General features: G+C 31.4%; 1 protein-coding gene across 1 annotated transcript; it reads left to right on the top strand.

The window, feature by feature from the left end:
* Window positions 1–8,036: 8,036 nt before the first annotated feature.
* On the top strand, window positions 8,037–8,782 carry LOC126656155 (cyclin-dependent protein kinase inhibitor SMR6-like). Its single transcript, XM_050350655.2, has one exon. It carries the CDS (start codon window positions 8,248–8,250, stop codon window positions 8,587–8,589), a length of 342 nt encoding a protein of 113 aa, XP_050206612.1. The 5' UTR covers window positions 8,037–8,247; the 3' UTR covers window positions 8,590–8,782.
* Window positions 8,783–13,533: the final 4,751 nt, after the last annotated feature.

Raw genomic sequence — 13,533 nt, 5'->3', positions numbered from 1 at the left:
TGATTCGAGCCACTCGAGTTTAATATTGAGACAAGCTTGAATATCAATTAAAGAGGTTTGCAAGTCTAAATGAGTGTTTTTGCACACAAATAATAATATTTTACTTTCTTACTATATTAGCTTTTTATACCTCTAATTTTAGGTGTATATCATCTTAGTTGGTTAAATTCTATAATTCAATGAAAAAACAAACTATATGCATTGAATATGATAATTTAATTAATTATTTTTATTTTCTAGTGAACTCGGGTGAAGCTCAAGTGTGGTTTGAGTTCGAACTCGAGCTTTAAAATTTTAAGCTCATTCGATCTCGACCTCGAGTTCGAACTTGTATAACACACTGGAGCCTGAACTTGGTATAATTTGAGCTCGGCTCTCACTCCCTTAGATATTATTGTTGTTATGAGCTGCTGGAACCGTTGAATGCAGTCCGGTGGAGCTTTTTATTTTAATCGGATGATCTGTTTTCGATTTCCTTCAACATCTTAACCAAATTTGGCCTAAATAGCTATCCTTGTTCCTTGATATATCCATGTTTGGCCTAAATAGCTAACCTTGTTCCTTGATATATCCAGTAGTTGAGGCATGAGTTTGTTGTGCCTCTTTGCTTCTACTATCCATTCCTATTGAAGAAATCTACCTTGTAACTCCACCCTCTTGGAAAAGTTTGCATCTTTAAACATCTAATGAAAATAATTAAAGAGTGAACTCAAAACAGAAAAAATAAATCCTTACCTAGGCAGTCCTATTCTTGATAATACCCGATGACACGGGTTGATTCATTGTTGTAATATCAAACCATTTTATCTGTTATGCTAGAATCTTTTTATCTTTGTCTGTGGACGTAGATCATATACGAATAGGGGTGTGCAAAAACCGACTGAAACAGAAAAAACACAAACTGTCCGGTTTGGTTCGGTTCGGTTTGGAGCATAAAACAGATTTCAGTCAGGTTTTAGTGTAAACCAAAAATCAAACCGGCTCGGTTTAAAAAATTGATTTTCCCTAGAATTTTGGTTTGGTTCGGTTTTCAAAAATAGGATAATCTTGGTTCGGTTCGGTTTAAGCGAATGCGCACCCCTATAATACGGATGTTTGATTCTTCTTTTGTATTCCGGTTTGCTTTCGCAACAAGTGTTCCGATTTATTTTACGTCTACATTCTAGCTGTCTAGTTCTATTTGCTTTGTATGCTAGAAAAGGAATATTAGAGGTGATCCTACTACGGAGTGAGGACCTACATTCTTTAGCTCTAAGGACAACTTTGCAACTCACAACTAAGAGGATGCTCAAAGGGATAAAATAAAACTCCAAAGCTGAATGACAGCTTCAAGAAATCTTTTACTTTGATATGATGTCTAGAAAAAGGTTATTTTGACATCTAAAATATGTCAAGGGACTGAAATGTAACTTTATACTTTGTTTTATGAAAATGTAAAGGAATGGAATATCGAATATGAGAAAGCATGGAAGATAACTTTTTAATTGAAAATGAAATGAAGACTTTTAGCTTACTAACTTTAGCATATCTCCATTTATTAGGGAGCTTTTCATGGGCTAGCTATTAGGATTTCATCCAAGGGTTCACATCAAACTTGCAATGAGTGATTAAAAACATTGGAATGGACTGGACCGGGCGGTTGAACTGGAAACTGGCCAGCTGTCTGTCCGATTAATTTTTAAAATTGGAAATCCGGTGTGACCAGGTTGAACCGTATTGAACAGATGGTATAACCAGATAGATTCTAACTCATTCTAAAATATATATTTTTTGTACAATTTACCCAACCAGTCGGATTGGAAACCAACGGCTTAGCGATGCAGCCACCGGATCACCCACCGAGTTTTTAAAACTGCACGGATCCTAGCCTAAAATAATTCATGTAATTTAACGGGATTTGAACTTTGAAATTCCTCAATTTAATTTTAATATTTTGAGTTGAATAAAACGATTACGGTCTTTTCATGGATGATTGATTATCTTTTAAACTTACTATTTCTTGTGGTAATATTTAAGCATGTATGTCGGTTTGGGAGCATAGCGGTACATTTTTTAGCTCAATCTTCTGTTTCTTATTCAGATGCGAAATAGTGGATGTAAATCCTTCACTCTTCTTGCTGAATGTTTTAATGAATTAGGTTGTTCGGAAATTAAAAAAATATAAATTAGATTATTAACTTTACTGCAATTACAATATAAAATTTAAATTTTATTAATATCAAATGTCCATTTTTAATTTTTGATAAATTGAATTTCTGAAAATATAGTGCTTAAAGCGTTAAAAATATGAAAGTTTGAAGTTTTTGTTGTTGTTGCAAATAACACTAAATTACATGCATTGAAAATTAGAGGATAATTACACTAATGATGTTTGAACTTTTCCAAATCTTCTATTTCAATGTCTGAACTTTTGTTATTTTTCATATATATCAGCATTCAACTTCTACAAAATGTATCAAATGAGTTCTTTTATCCATTTTGCGCTAAGTAGACTACTAATAACGCTAAAAATTATTTTAAATTTGTTGATATGATTTGATATTTGAATTCCATTTATATAATTATATCATTACATACTCAATCGTCATTTTTTTTATTAAAAACGAAAGTTAATTTGCCTTTTAGCATATCGATGATCGAAACATGGCTAAAACAGCTTGTTTAAAAAAATTGACACATCAATAAAAAGAAATAAAAGTTCATACACCAAAATAAAAAAAATAAAAAACTTTACACGCCAATAATATAATTTTTCCAAAATTAAAATTACATTGGAACTTGAAACTGTGAAATTAAAATTCTCAGAATTAAAATGGACAGGGGTGACACATTAGAATCCAATTATAGAAACTTATGTTGGACACAGCAATCAAAGAGAATTGGAGAAAAGACAAATAGAGTAAGACTTATAACATCACTACTGCTTCTGCAAATTTGCAGATTACGTGAATTTAGAAGTCTGCATTAAAACTCATTTCTGACCCCAAAGAATCCAATTTAGGAAACCAATTCACATTAATTTAAGAATCATTCATACTCTCAACAGTACAGTGGTGTAGTATATGGATGATCCTAAATTGACATCGCCATCAAAATCTAGAGTGTAGATCATGATCTTCAATCATGAATCATGATGATGACACACCAACATCACAATCAGAGTATAAAATTGACAAGAGTAGAAGTTCAATCCGGTTTCCGAACTTGTGACTCGCTTTCAAATATCTTACTCACCTTTTCAGGTCAATTAAGGATAAAACTAGCCCATTCCGGTTCTCAAACTCGTTTATATATTGTACAATTTTATCCTTAGTTGATCTGAAAATAGAAAATATTGTCCCTAGTCGATCAAAACAGCTGCAAATGAATTATTTGATCCCGAATTATAAATCTGGAAACCAAGTGTACTCTTTACTCAAATGACAATGTTATGTCTTATTATTCTTTTTTAAATGACATAATTCAATTAATCAAACAATAAAGAAAATGAAATTGTATTTATTGCTATTTAATATTTATTTTGAATAATTGATTTTTTATGTCCTATAGACTCAGTCTTATATGAGAGATTTAGACTACTCCCTCCGTTCCATTTAATAAGGGACATATCTCATTTTTATTTGTCCCACTTAAAAAGGCCATATCGTGTTTTTTTGTGTCAATTTATATGAATTTTCCTTTTTTATCCCCTTTTCTCTTTCCATAATTAATGACTATTAGTCTATACACAAAATACAACACTATCATAAATAAGGGTAAAATAAGAAAGCACTATAATAATTAATATTTTCTTAATCTATGTGTGTCACGACCCGATTTCCATCCTCGAAACTCGAGCCGCGACCGGCGCTAGGGAATGGGAGTGGTAGCTCCGAAATCCGTAGCAAGCCTAAAACCACTACAAACTTTTTGCGATAAAAACAAACAAGCGTTTTCAGAAAAGCTTTTTAAGGAAAGATATTAAACATCTATGTACATTTTCTGAAAACCATCAATAGAAATTAGGGTCTTACAATGCGATGCCACATCAAGCATTGCCCTGTTTCGCACATCAAAAACAAACGGTTTAAAGCGCAGTAACACCATTCAAGTTTACAAACATCAGAGTATAAATATACATTAGACCGTTTGACAAAACTATATACATATCTAGGACTGGTCTACTGCAGCACTACTGATACCTACTTCTTCTATATATACTTCTAAGCAGACTTCTGAAGCAAGAATAGAAGCCTGTCACGTCAAAAGACTATTTACCTGAAAAATGGTTATAACAACGGGGTCAGTCGAAACTGAGTGAGTTCATAAGTTTACAGTTGAGTATTCTATAAAACAAAACAATGCAATAAATCATTCATTCATATGCATCCAAATATAACTTCCGATTGAAACCCTAATCCTTGATTCATCGAATTACCAAAACCAAATTCTTTCTTTCAAACAAAACGATATATCTTAATCTTGCTGGTAGGTTGCGGGATAGTTCAACCAGATCAACCAATACCATTTGGTACAGTCCCGGGATAGTTCAACCAAGGTGACTGTCCATCTCAAAGTCCAACGATCGATCGATATGAATTTCATATTCAAACAAACAAAACATTTTCAAACACAACCGAAGGAGTATACAGCTTGAACTTAACTAGTGATCACGTAGTTCCTATTGCCGCCCAATAGGAAAGCATGTTTCATCGGATCTATACTGGTTTCAAGATAATGATGCATGTATTTCATATAAAGCATCTTCGATAACAAATGGTGTTATGCAATTCATATAAATCATTTTACGTTTAAAAGCAATGCATTTTCAATACATCAAAAGTAAACACATATAAACTCACTGCTTGCTTTTTCCCCAAAAACTTTATTACGCGACCTCCGTCAAGCTCCTTGTCCGGTAGCTGGTTGCCTTGCCGGACCTAAGAAACAGACAAACATAACTCGAGTGAGAGTCTAACTCGATAGACATTCTAGACTCGAGATACGACAAGACACAAAACATAAGCCGTCGTGCTTCAAACGTAATCTTTTCCGATAAGCGATTCATACTTCTTCCGATCTTAACACTTTTCAATTTGATTCTCAATAGAGAATATAGGTTTTCTCAATGAAACCAATTGATATCCATAAACTAACTTATCCCAAACAACTAGTCATAATTTACTCGTTTTACGTCCGAATCTCGCATTTTCGGAGTCCGGGAGTCGATATCGGGATGGGGAATCATCAAAATAGGTTTTTAGGGTCATTCCCTTCAAAAGAGGGGTGGTGCACGTCGTGCACCCCCCTAGTGCACGTCGTGCACCTTGGGTGCACGTCGTGCACCTCACTGGTGCACGTCGTGCCCCTGCACGACGTGCACTGATGTTGTGCACGTCGTGCACCTTCGTGGGCACGACCCAGGCCGCTGAAAACAGCCCTCCCGACGTGCTAAAACATTCCCGAGCCATTAGATTCATCAAAACATCAATCAAGCTAGTCGGAAACACGCGAATACGATAGAAAACGAGTTTAAAACGATTAAACGATTCGATATTACAAAAACCTATCGTTTAACTCGATATACCATCAAATATACTCAAATAAACGGAGAAACGACTTGCTTACCGTGATTGCCCTTCGGAATACGATCGATTCGAGTTATAGAACGTCGAAAACGGACGAGAAACGGAATCGAGCGTCGGAACCGTATAGAACGATCGAGAGAATGAAGGAAAGAAAAAGAAGATGAAATGAAGGATCTGTATCCTTCCTTCTGAAGGTTATCTTATATATAACCTGGTTAAAATACACTTTGGTCCTTGAAACTTTTCAAAAGTTTCAATTTAGCCCAAAACCTATCCGCGTCCAAAATTTAAACGGTCTCCGATTGACTCGAAACTTTTACCACTAATACTATAAATTATTTCGCGGACTTTGGCGAAATAATTACTAGCTCGGGATTTATATTCTATTTTATATTAATTTTTGAAGTTATATCTTTAAATCCCGCTAATCCGCTTTCTAAACATTATTCTAAATTCCCGATAAAATTAAATTAAATTCTTCTTAACTTAACTTATCGGAAATTACGACACGTGGCACGACTTATTTATCTTAAAATAATTGGGGTATTACAATGTGAAAAAGTCATTTGTCTCTTCTTAAACGGGACGGAGGGAGTATAAATTAATTATCTTATATTACAATAATAGTATAGTAAAAATAATTAAACTCTTGAGCATATACACAATTTCACATCCTTTTACAAATCATTTTGCTAGATGAACTAAAACTAATTATTATTGGAGCAATATAACATTCACCTCATCCTTCAATATCTTTTTTAAAATTTTAATAAAAATAATTATATGATATCTAATTTTTTACAAATTAATAATTTGGTGAATATTTTTGAAACTTATAATTTTGCACTATGTAAAAACTAAAATAAGAATTTTTAGGTTCCAATTTTGTACGGTTAATAATTTTACAAGACTAAACCGATAAGAACCCGTTACTATAATACTCCCTCCATCCCATTTAAGAAGGGACATATTCCATTTTTATTTGTCCCATTTAAGAAGGGCATATTATGTTTTTTGTGCTAATTTATATGAATTTTCCTTTTTTACCCCCTTTTGTCTTTACATAATTAATGAGTATTAGTATATAGTACATAAAATACAACACTATCATAAATAGGAGTAAAATAAAAAACACTATAATAGTTAATGCTTTCTTGATATATATAAAAAAGTCATTTGTACTTTCTTAAACGGGACGGAGGAAGTACAAATTTAGAAATTTGGATAATGTTAATTATCTACCCAAAAGTTTTGGCGCCAAGAAAAATGAAGGTTAATCTCTGTAATCGGACTCTGGGTTATCAGCATTTGCTGCCCGTGGTCAGCCAATTTCACGGGCACTTTTTATTTCTCTTGACTCATTAATTATTAATAAATCATCTTATGTCACGAGTTTCCTCGGGTTCTCTTTTCCCTATTCCTATTCCTAGTTTATTAAAAACCAAATCAAAAATAATTCTCTTAAAATAACCTAAAACATTCAATATTTTTGCTTCTCTCATTCAAAGCCCCACCATCACTCATTTAAATCTTTTCGAATTCAATTTTTATGGCTTAACCAATCAAAAAGCCCGTCTATTTTTATATTTTTATTTATCCGATCCTTCTTTAAAATTTGTTGTTCAATATATTCCTATACTATTTGCTATTCGTTAAGTCTTTTTACCGAGTGTGTCGCTTAATCACCGTTAAGTGCTTAACACTTTCTATATAAAAAAAAGTGACAAAAATCCCTATATTTTAATTTTTTTTATTTACTGTTTATTTTTTAAGTTTTTTTTATTTACAAGTCTATATTTTTAATTTTTATTTATCTAGTCCTTTTTTAAGTCTGATGACGTGATTCATTTTTTTAACGTGTCGAATTAATTGGCCATTTAAAGTTAATTGTGTGTGCGTTTCACTATAAATATAAGATTTGATCACTAAAAAATACTAAACTTTTGCGAGTTTGTCAGCTATATCCAAATCTTTTAAAATCGGCCTACTTAACTTATTTTAGCATAATTGATAGTATTTTTATAGCCATTTTTGCATCAAATCGATTTTTTTGTCAATATGTCGGCCACATCACTACTAATTCACCGCATGAGCAACATGGCAACACTCATCCAACTAAACCACATGATAAACTAGATAATAATTAAATATTTTGGCAAAAAATAGGTAGAAAAGGTACCAAATATGCTAAATCAGGCTAAATGAGTCGATTTTCGAAGATTTGGATGTAACTAACAAAACTTGTAAATTTTTTGTATTTTTAGTAATTAAGCCTAAGTATAATTCACGCGTCTTCTCCATTCAAAAAAAATCTAAAAATTCAAAATAAATTAATTACAACGACCGCAGAAAAACATAATTTTTTTAAAAAACTAGATAAATAAAATTATTAAAATAGAAGGGCCTAAAGATGAATTTACCGATATTTGATTACTATTTCAAATTTCTCTCTTTATATGTTTTTTCTTAGCTTTTCCACAACTTTCAAAACTTTTTCTCCTCCTTCTTCTTCCTTGTGGTTTCACTTGATTCCCTCTGTCCATCCCATAACCAACAATCAACCCCAAAAGAAAAAAGATTTCACACTTTATTCCCTCTTCTTTTTTTTCTTTCTTAACAACTCCTTAATTTCTTGATTATAAAAGGGTAATTTTGTATCGTTTCTTGAAATAGAAAAAACATGGGTTTTTCTGGTAAGACACAAATGGATAATGGGTTCGATTTAGATTCTAAAAAATGGCTTCTTATAGCTGGAATTCCTTTGATAATTCCACTAAAGCCGATATTTACGAAGTGTGCAGTTACAGTGGTGAAGAAAGAAACTGAAAACGACGACGATGATGGGTGTCGTTCGACGACTCCGACGAGTGAAGAAGCTAGAATTCCTGAAAGACCGTTGTGCCCTCCTGCTCCGAAGAAACGAAAGGCTACGTTGAAGTGTAATTACAGTAATAGAGAGTTTTTTACCCCTCCTGATCACTTGGAAACTGTTTTTATACGCCATGTTGAAAGGGCTAATTAATTAACTGAATATTAAATGTTTTAAAATCAAATTTAGATTTAGGGTTTGCTTAATTTCTTCTGTTTTTGAGTTTGTTTTAGTTTTTGTTTGAGTTAGGGCACTTTTTTTAGAAAGATTTAGAAGGAGCTTAATTTTATGTGTACATTGTTGTAAAACTATTAATAAAAGCTGCAATTGAAGCTTCTGTTTTGTATTCGGTGGCGAATTCAGAATTTGTTTTCAGCCCCGTTGTGATTTTTAGTTCATTTCTGATCTCCCGGCAGTTCGAGCTTCACCTCTCTCTAGCTGAAATTTCTGACGCGAGCTCGGGCTGGAGCCTATCCTAACTTTAGGGTAGTTCCGCCGCTGGGTGTACTTCACACACGAGTAGCGGAACTAAGGGACAAGATGAACGGTTGTTTTTCTATTCCTTTCGATATTCGTTTTTTTTTATTTTTATCTCGATCCCTTCTTCCGTCATCAACCGTTGCTGCACATATATTATAGATTAACAAATTATAATAATGTAACATGGGAATGAGCTAGTTTTTATCTTCTGACCTAATTTAGTGAGTCAGTGACTGGTGCATAATTTTTCCATATCTGTGAGACTGTTGATGATCATGTGTAAAGGGTATAAATGAAAGTTTTGTGTAGATAAGCAGCAAAAGTTGTCAAATGCAAAAGTTAATGATTAAAAGAAAATGAAATTGCTTTTGAATGGTAAGAAGATGCTACACGGATCATGCAGAAAGCAAATTGACCACGACCAATCCCTTTCCAAAAAAGAACTCAATTTTAGCCTCCCATATAGTTAGGGAGGTGAAAAACCAAATCTAATTTAATAAATTGGATTTTGTAGATATTTTTTATTTTTTTTAGTTTGTTTTAATTTTATACTAAATTTTATATTATAAATCGAACTGAATTAAAAAAACCAACAATATCGACTAGTTTAGTTTACTTTAAAACTTTATATTTCATATTTAATCCAAACTAATTAAAAATATATATTTTAATTTAATTTGGTTATTTTCTAATCAATACATCAAATATATAGACCATTTGAATAAAAAATAATCAAAATCTATAAATAAAATTTATAGGTTTTAAATCGATAAATTTTATGTTTGATGTATTTGAAGGTTTTACCGTTTGAAATGAATATAAAATCAATAGTCTTAAGTAATAATTTTAAAATACTAGAACAAACTATGTATTAAAGATAAAGGTTTTTAACCTTTTAATCTTGTATGCAGAAAATAAAATGATGAATTTTAAAAAATAATGGATCCTTGATATTATCATTTCAAACGATAAATTTTATCAAATCTGTGCATTCAACGGTATCATAATTTGGCGATGGGACCTATTTACATTTTCATATACTCTCAAATTACTGCCAATTGTTTTTTTAATAAATTTTAATTTGATATGATAAATAAAAAAATTAAATTAGAAAAAAGGTTCTAATTTTTTTTTAGATGATTAGTTTTAATTTCTCTAAGTATTTTTTGTGTTTTGTTGTGATCCCCACTTAACTCCACCAACCTTGAACTCTTTTAAGTTTGAAGATAGTGGGAAGGGGAAGGTTCTATCTGTATTACTCTTTTTTGATTAATCAATTTATTTATTTGAAAAAAAGACAAGTAACATGTGGATTGGTAAATAGATTAGAATCCTATGTGAGTTTTGAATGGACCTTGTTTAAATACATTTTGAATCCTCCACTTTTCCACTCCAATAATTGACAATATCCTTTTTATATACTCATCTATCCTTCTAATTAATTTATTTAATCTATTGTGATATGCTTTTTAATGTAGAGAACTTGGAATGTCAATCTATGATTTAATTTATAAAATATTTATTAATTAATAATTTAATTAATAGAGTTAAATTAGTTTTTATATGTAGAATTTAAGGCAAAAGTTTTTTTAATATGAACAATTTTAACTAGATAAGAAAAAAATAAAGAGAGTATATCACAATTTTATATAAAAAAAAATCAACGTAACCAAAATTATTCAATCAAACAAATAAATTTGATTTTATTTTACGTGTACCTGATGGATATTTTGTTGATTAAATTATTGTTTTACTTATCGATTCTAATGAACAGTTTGTCGACAAGCTCTCGATAAAGTGCCGATGATTTGGGCGTCGATAATTTGTCGCTTAGTTGGAGAATTACCAATAATTTCTTTTATTAGTAGCAGATGGATCATTATCGGCAGAAAAAACCGTTGATAAAAGCCTATTTTATATTTCATTGGTTGTCACATGAAAGAAAAAAATTAATTGAGCCGAATTAAATTGAAATAATTTTTTCAAATCACATTAGAGTTAATAAGTTTAAACTTTTTTATCAATATATCTATATTTATATCTATCTATATCTATAATTTATAACATATATAAAAGTGTATTAGCGGGGGGGGGAATATATGGACAAAAATACCCAATACATGATTTATAAAATTTAACTATTAAAAATATTTTATAATTCCAATCAATCACTAACATTTACATGGAGATAAAAATTCTCTACATATCTTCTTTACTTTAATTATTAAAAAACTTTACTAATTCTAATTAGGAATTTTATTTTTTTCATAATTCTAATTGAATACATAAAATTGAAATTTATGAATAATATCCAGTCTTTCTATATGTATTGATTTATTTATATAATTTTAAATATAAAAATTAAAAAATTACATTCAACAATTTCAAATATAAATAATTAATAAACAATAAATTATATATATATATATATATATATAACTTTATTTTTAATTTTAAGAAATATATTTTATTTTTATTTTTACGGTACAGAATATTTAAACAGTAAGAAGGGAAACTCAGTTTCACCTAATCTCTGAATTTATATATTTTCATTAAAGTGTAAAGAAAGGGCTTTCATTTTTCTCGGGATCGGAGCAGTAATTAAGAAATTATGGGAATCTTGCTTGGCATTTAGTAGCTACTCTACGTAGTACTAGTAGGATTATTAATTTTTAATCCGGTTTAAATTAGTGGATTAAGTGGCACCATTATTGGATACCACCATTTCAAGAGCTATCTATTTACGTGTTTAAATAATTTTTGTGACATTTTGTGTAATGCATACAAGTGAACTGAATGTACTTTAATAGTTGTATTGTGCAAGATAAGAATATGCGTTTGGATTATTGGGATGTTAATAATTAATCTAGAATCACACATTAATTAATAATCCAATAATATACTCCATAGCATTGTGTTTAATAATGGAGTATTTAGATTAATTAAAAATAATGGGTTTAACTCAACCACCGAATACTTAAATAAACTCATATGAGAGTTGAATTTTATTTTCTAAATTTATTATAAATATGATTTTTTATGTTGTAATTATTTCTAAAATTAGTATAGGGTGGTTGTTATGTTATCAAGAAGCCCATATTTTTATTGTAGTATCTAATTCAATTATTGTGGCAAGATTTGAGATTCTTGTAACCTAATTTCATCAATAAAATGGAACCATATTCCCGCACAGGTTTGGTCTAGTGGTCTAAGTCTCAGCCATCTGGGCGTCAAAGATCGTGGGTTCGAACCCCGGCTACGCCCTTTCTTAATATGAAATGGTTGAGGTTGGATTGCTGGCCATTATAGCCCGGATTTATCAGATATGTGGGTTTGCGGGTGGTCCACATAGGGATGGCAATGGGGAGGGGATTTCCCGTTCCCCGTGGGGACCCGCCCCTAATGGGACGGGGAATCCCCACCAATTACCCCCATGGATACGGGGATGGGGGAAAATCATTTTCCAACCACGGAGATGGGAAGGGGACGGGGAGTATAGTCCCCACCCCATGGGGATCCCCATCCCCGTCCCCATGGGGATCCGATATATATTTATATTATAAATTTTAATATGTTATTTATAATTTTAAATAATTTAACATAATTTTTTTATTAGTTTCTATTTAGTTATAAATATATAATATTATAAAAGGTAATAGTATTTTTTATAATGATTTTTTTTCAAATATCTTATGAAAATAATAAAATTATTTATAAATTATATTTAATTGTACGGGGAACGGGGATCTCCATGGGTATGGGGAATCCATGGGAGTGGGGACGGGGATGGTTTTATCCCTATTAATTAAATGGGGACGGGGATGGAGATTCCCCATAGACGCGGGGACGGGGATGGCTTCCCCGTCCCCACCCCGCCCCATTGCCATCCCTAGGTCCACATTCCGGAGTTTGACAATAATATTGAGTTTCGGCTCAATAGAGTGAGTCCTCGTCACCAAAAAAATGGAACCATCTTCTAATAAAAAAAATAAAGCATAAATAATCATAAGATATCGGAAATATGCGCTTTAAATTTCAGCTTTTGTCATCTGAAAAAAGAAAGAACTTTAAGTAATCTACCTTTATAAGTTTTTGCTGCATGTAGAAAATTAAAGCACATCGATTTTTCAATAAAATACTAAAAATAGGCTTAATTATCAATCTTTTCAATTTTTTGTTTATTGCCTGAATTTTTAAAATCGTCAATTTTAGCCAGTTTTTTTTTAATTTTTAGTTTCAAATATTGTCGCTATTAGTTTATATTAGAGTGTAAAAAGTTTAAGTATGCCTTTTATATCTAGAAATATCGATGGTAAATTTTTTTGAACAATATGAAACAATATAGAAGGCATATTCCTTCCATTTTTTTTAAGTTGTTGATAGGAGTATAATACTCCTATCTTTAGGATGTCTTTTCGTATGCTTTGATGTGCTTTCACCCCACTTTTATATGGAATGGATTAGCTTATAGAGGGTGTTTATGTTTCAGGGAATCAAGAGCATTACGAAGAGTTTTGAAGGCGGAATAATGGAAAATGAGCGGAAACGGAAGTCGAGCGCGAAAGGAGCTAAAGCCGGAAGCGAAAGAAATGAATCCCTCCCCTTCTGAAGAGGTGT

Source organism: Mercurialis annua, linkage group LG7 (genome assembly GCF_937616625.2).
Source record: "Mercurialis annua linkage group LG7, ddMerAnnu1.2, whole genome shotgun sequence".
Lineage (NCBI taxonomy): Eukaryota > Viridiplantae > Streptophyta > Magnoliopsida > Malpighiales > Euphorbiaceae > Mercurialis > Mercurialis annua.
The sequence above is the reverse complement of the archived record's forward strand: the minus strand, read 5'-3'. Positions and strand labels throughout refer to the sequence as shown.

Excerpts from the sequence above, each read along its gene's own strand:
- LOC126656155 (XM_050350655.2), top strand. The coding sequence starts at position 8,248 with ATGGGTTTTTCTGGTAAGACACAAATGGATAATGGGTTCGATTTAGAT.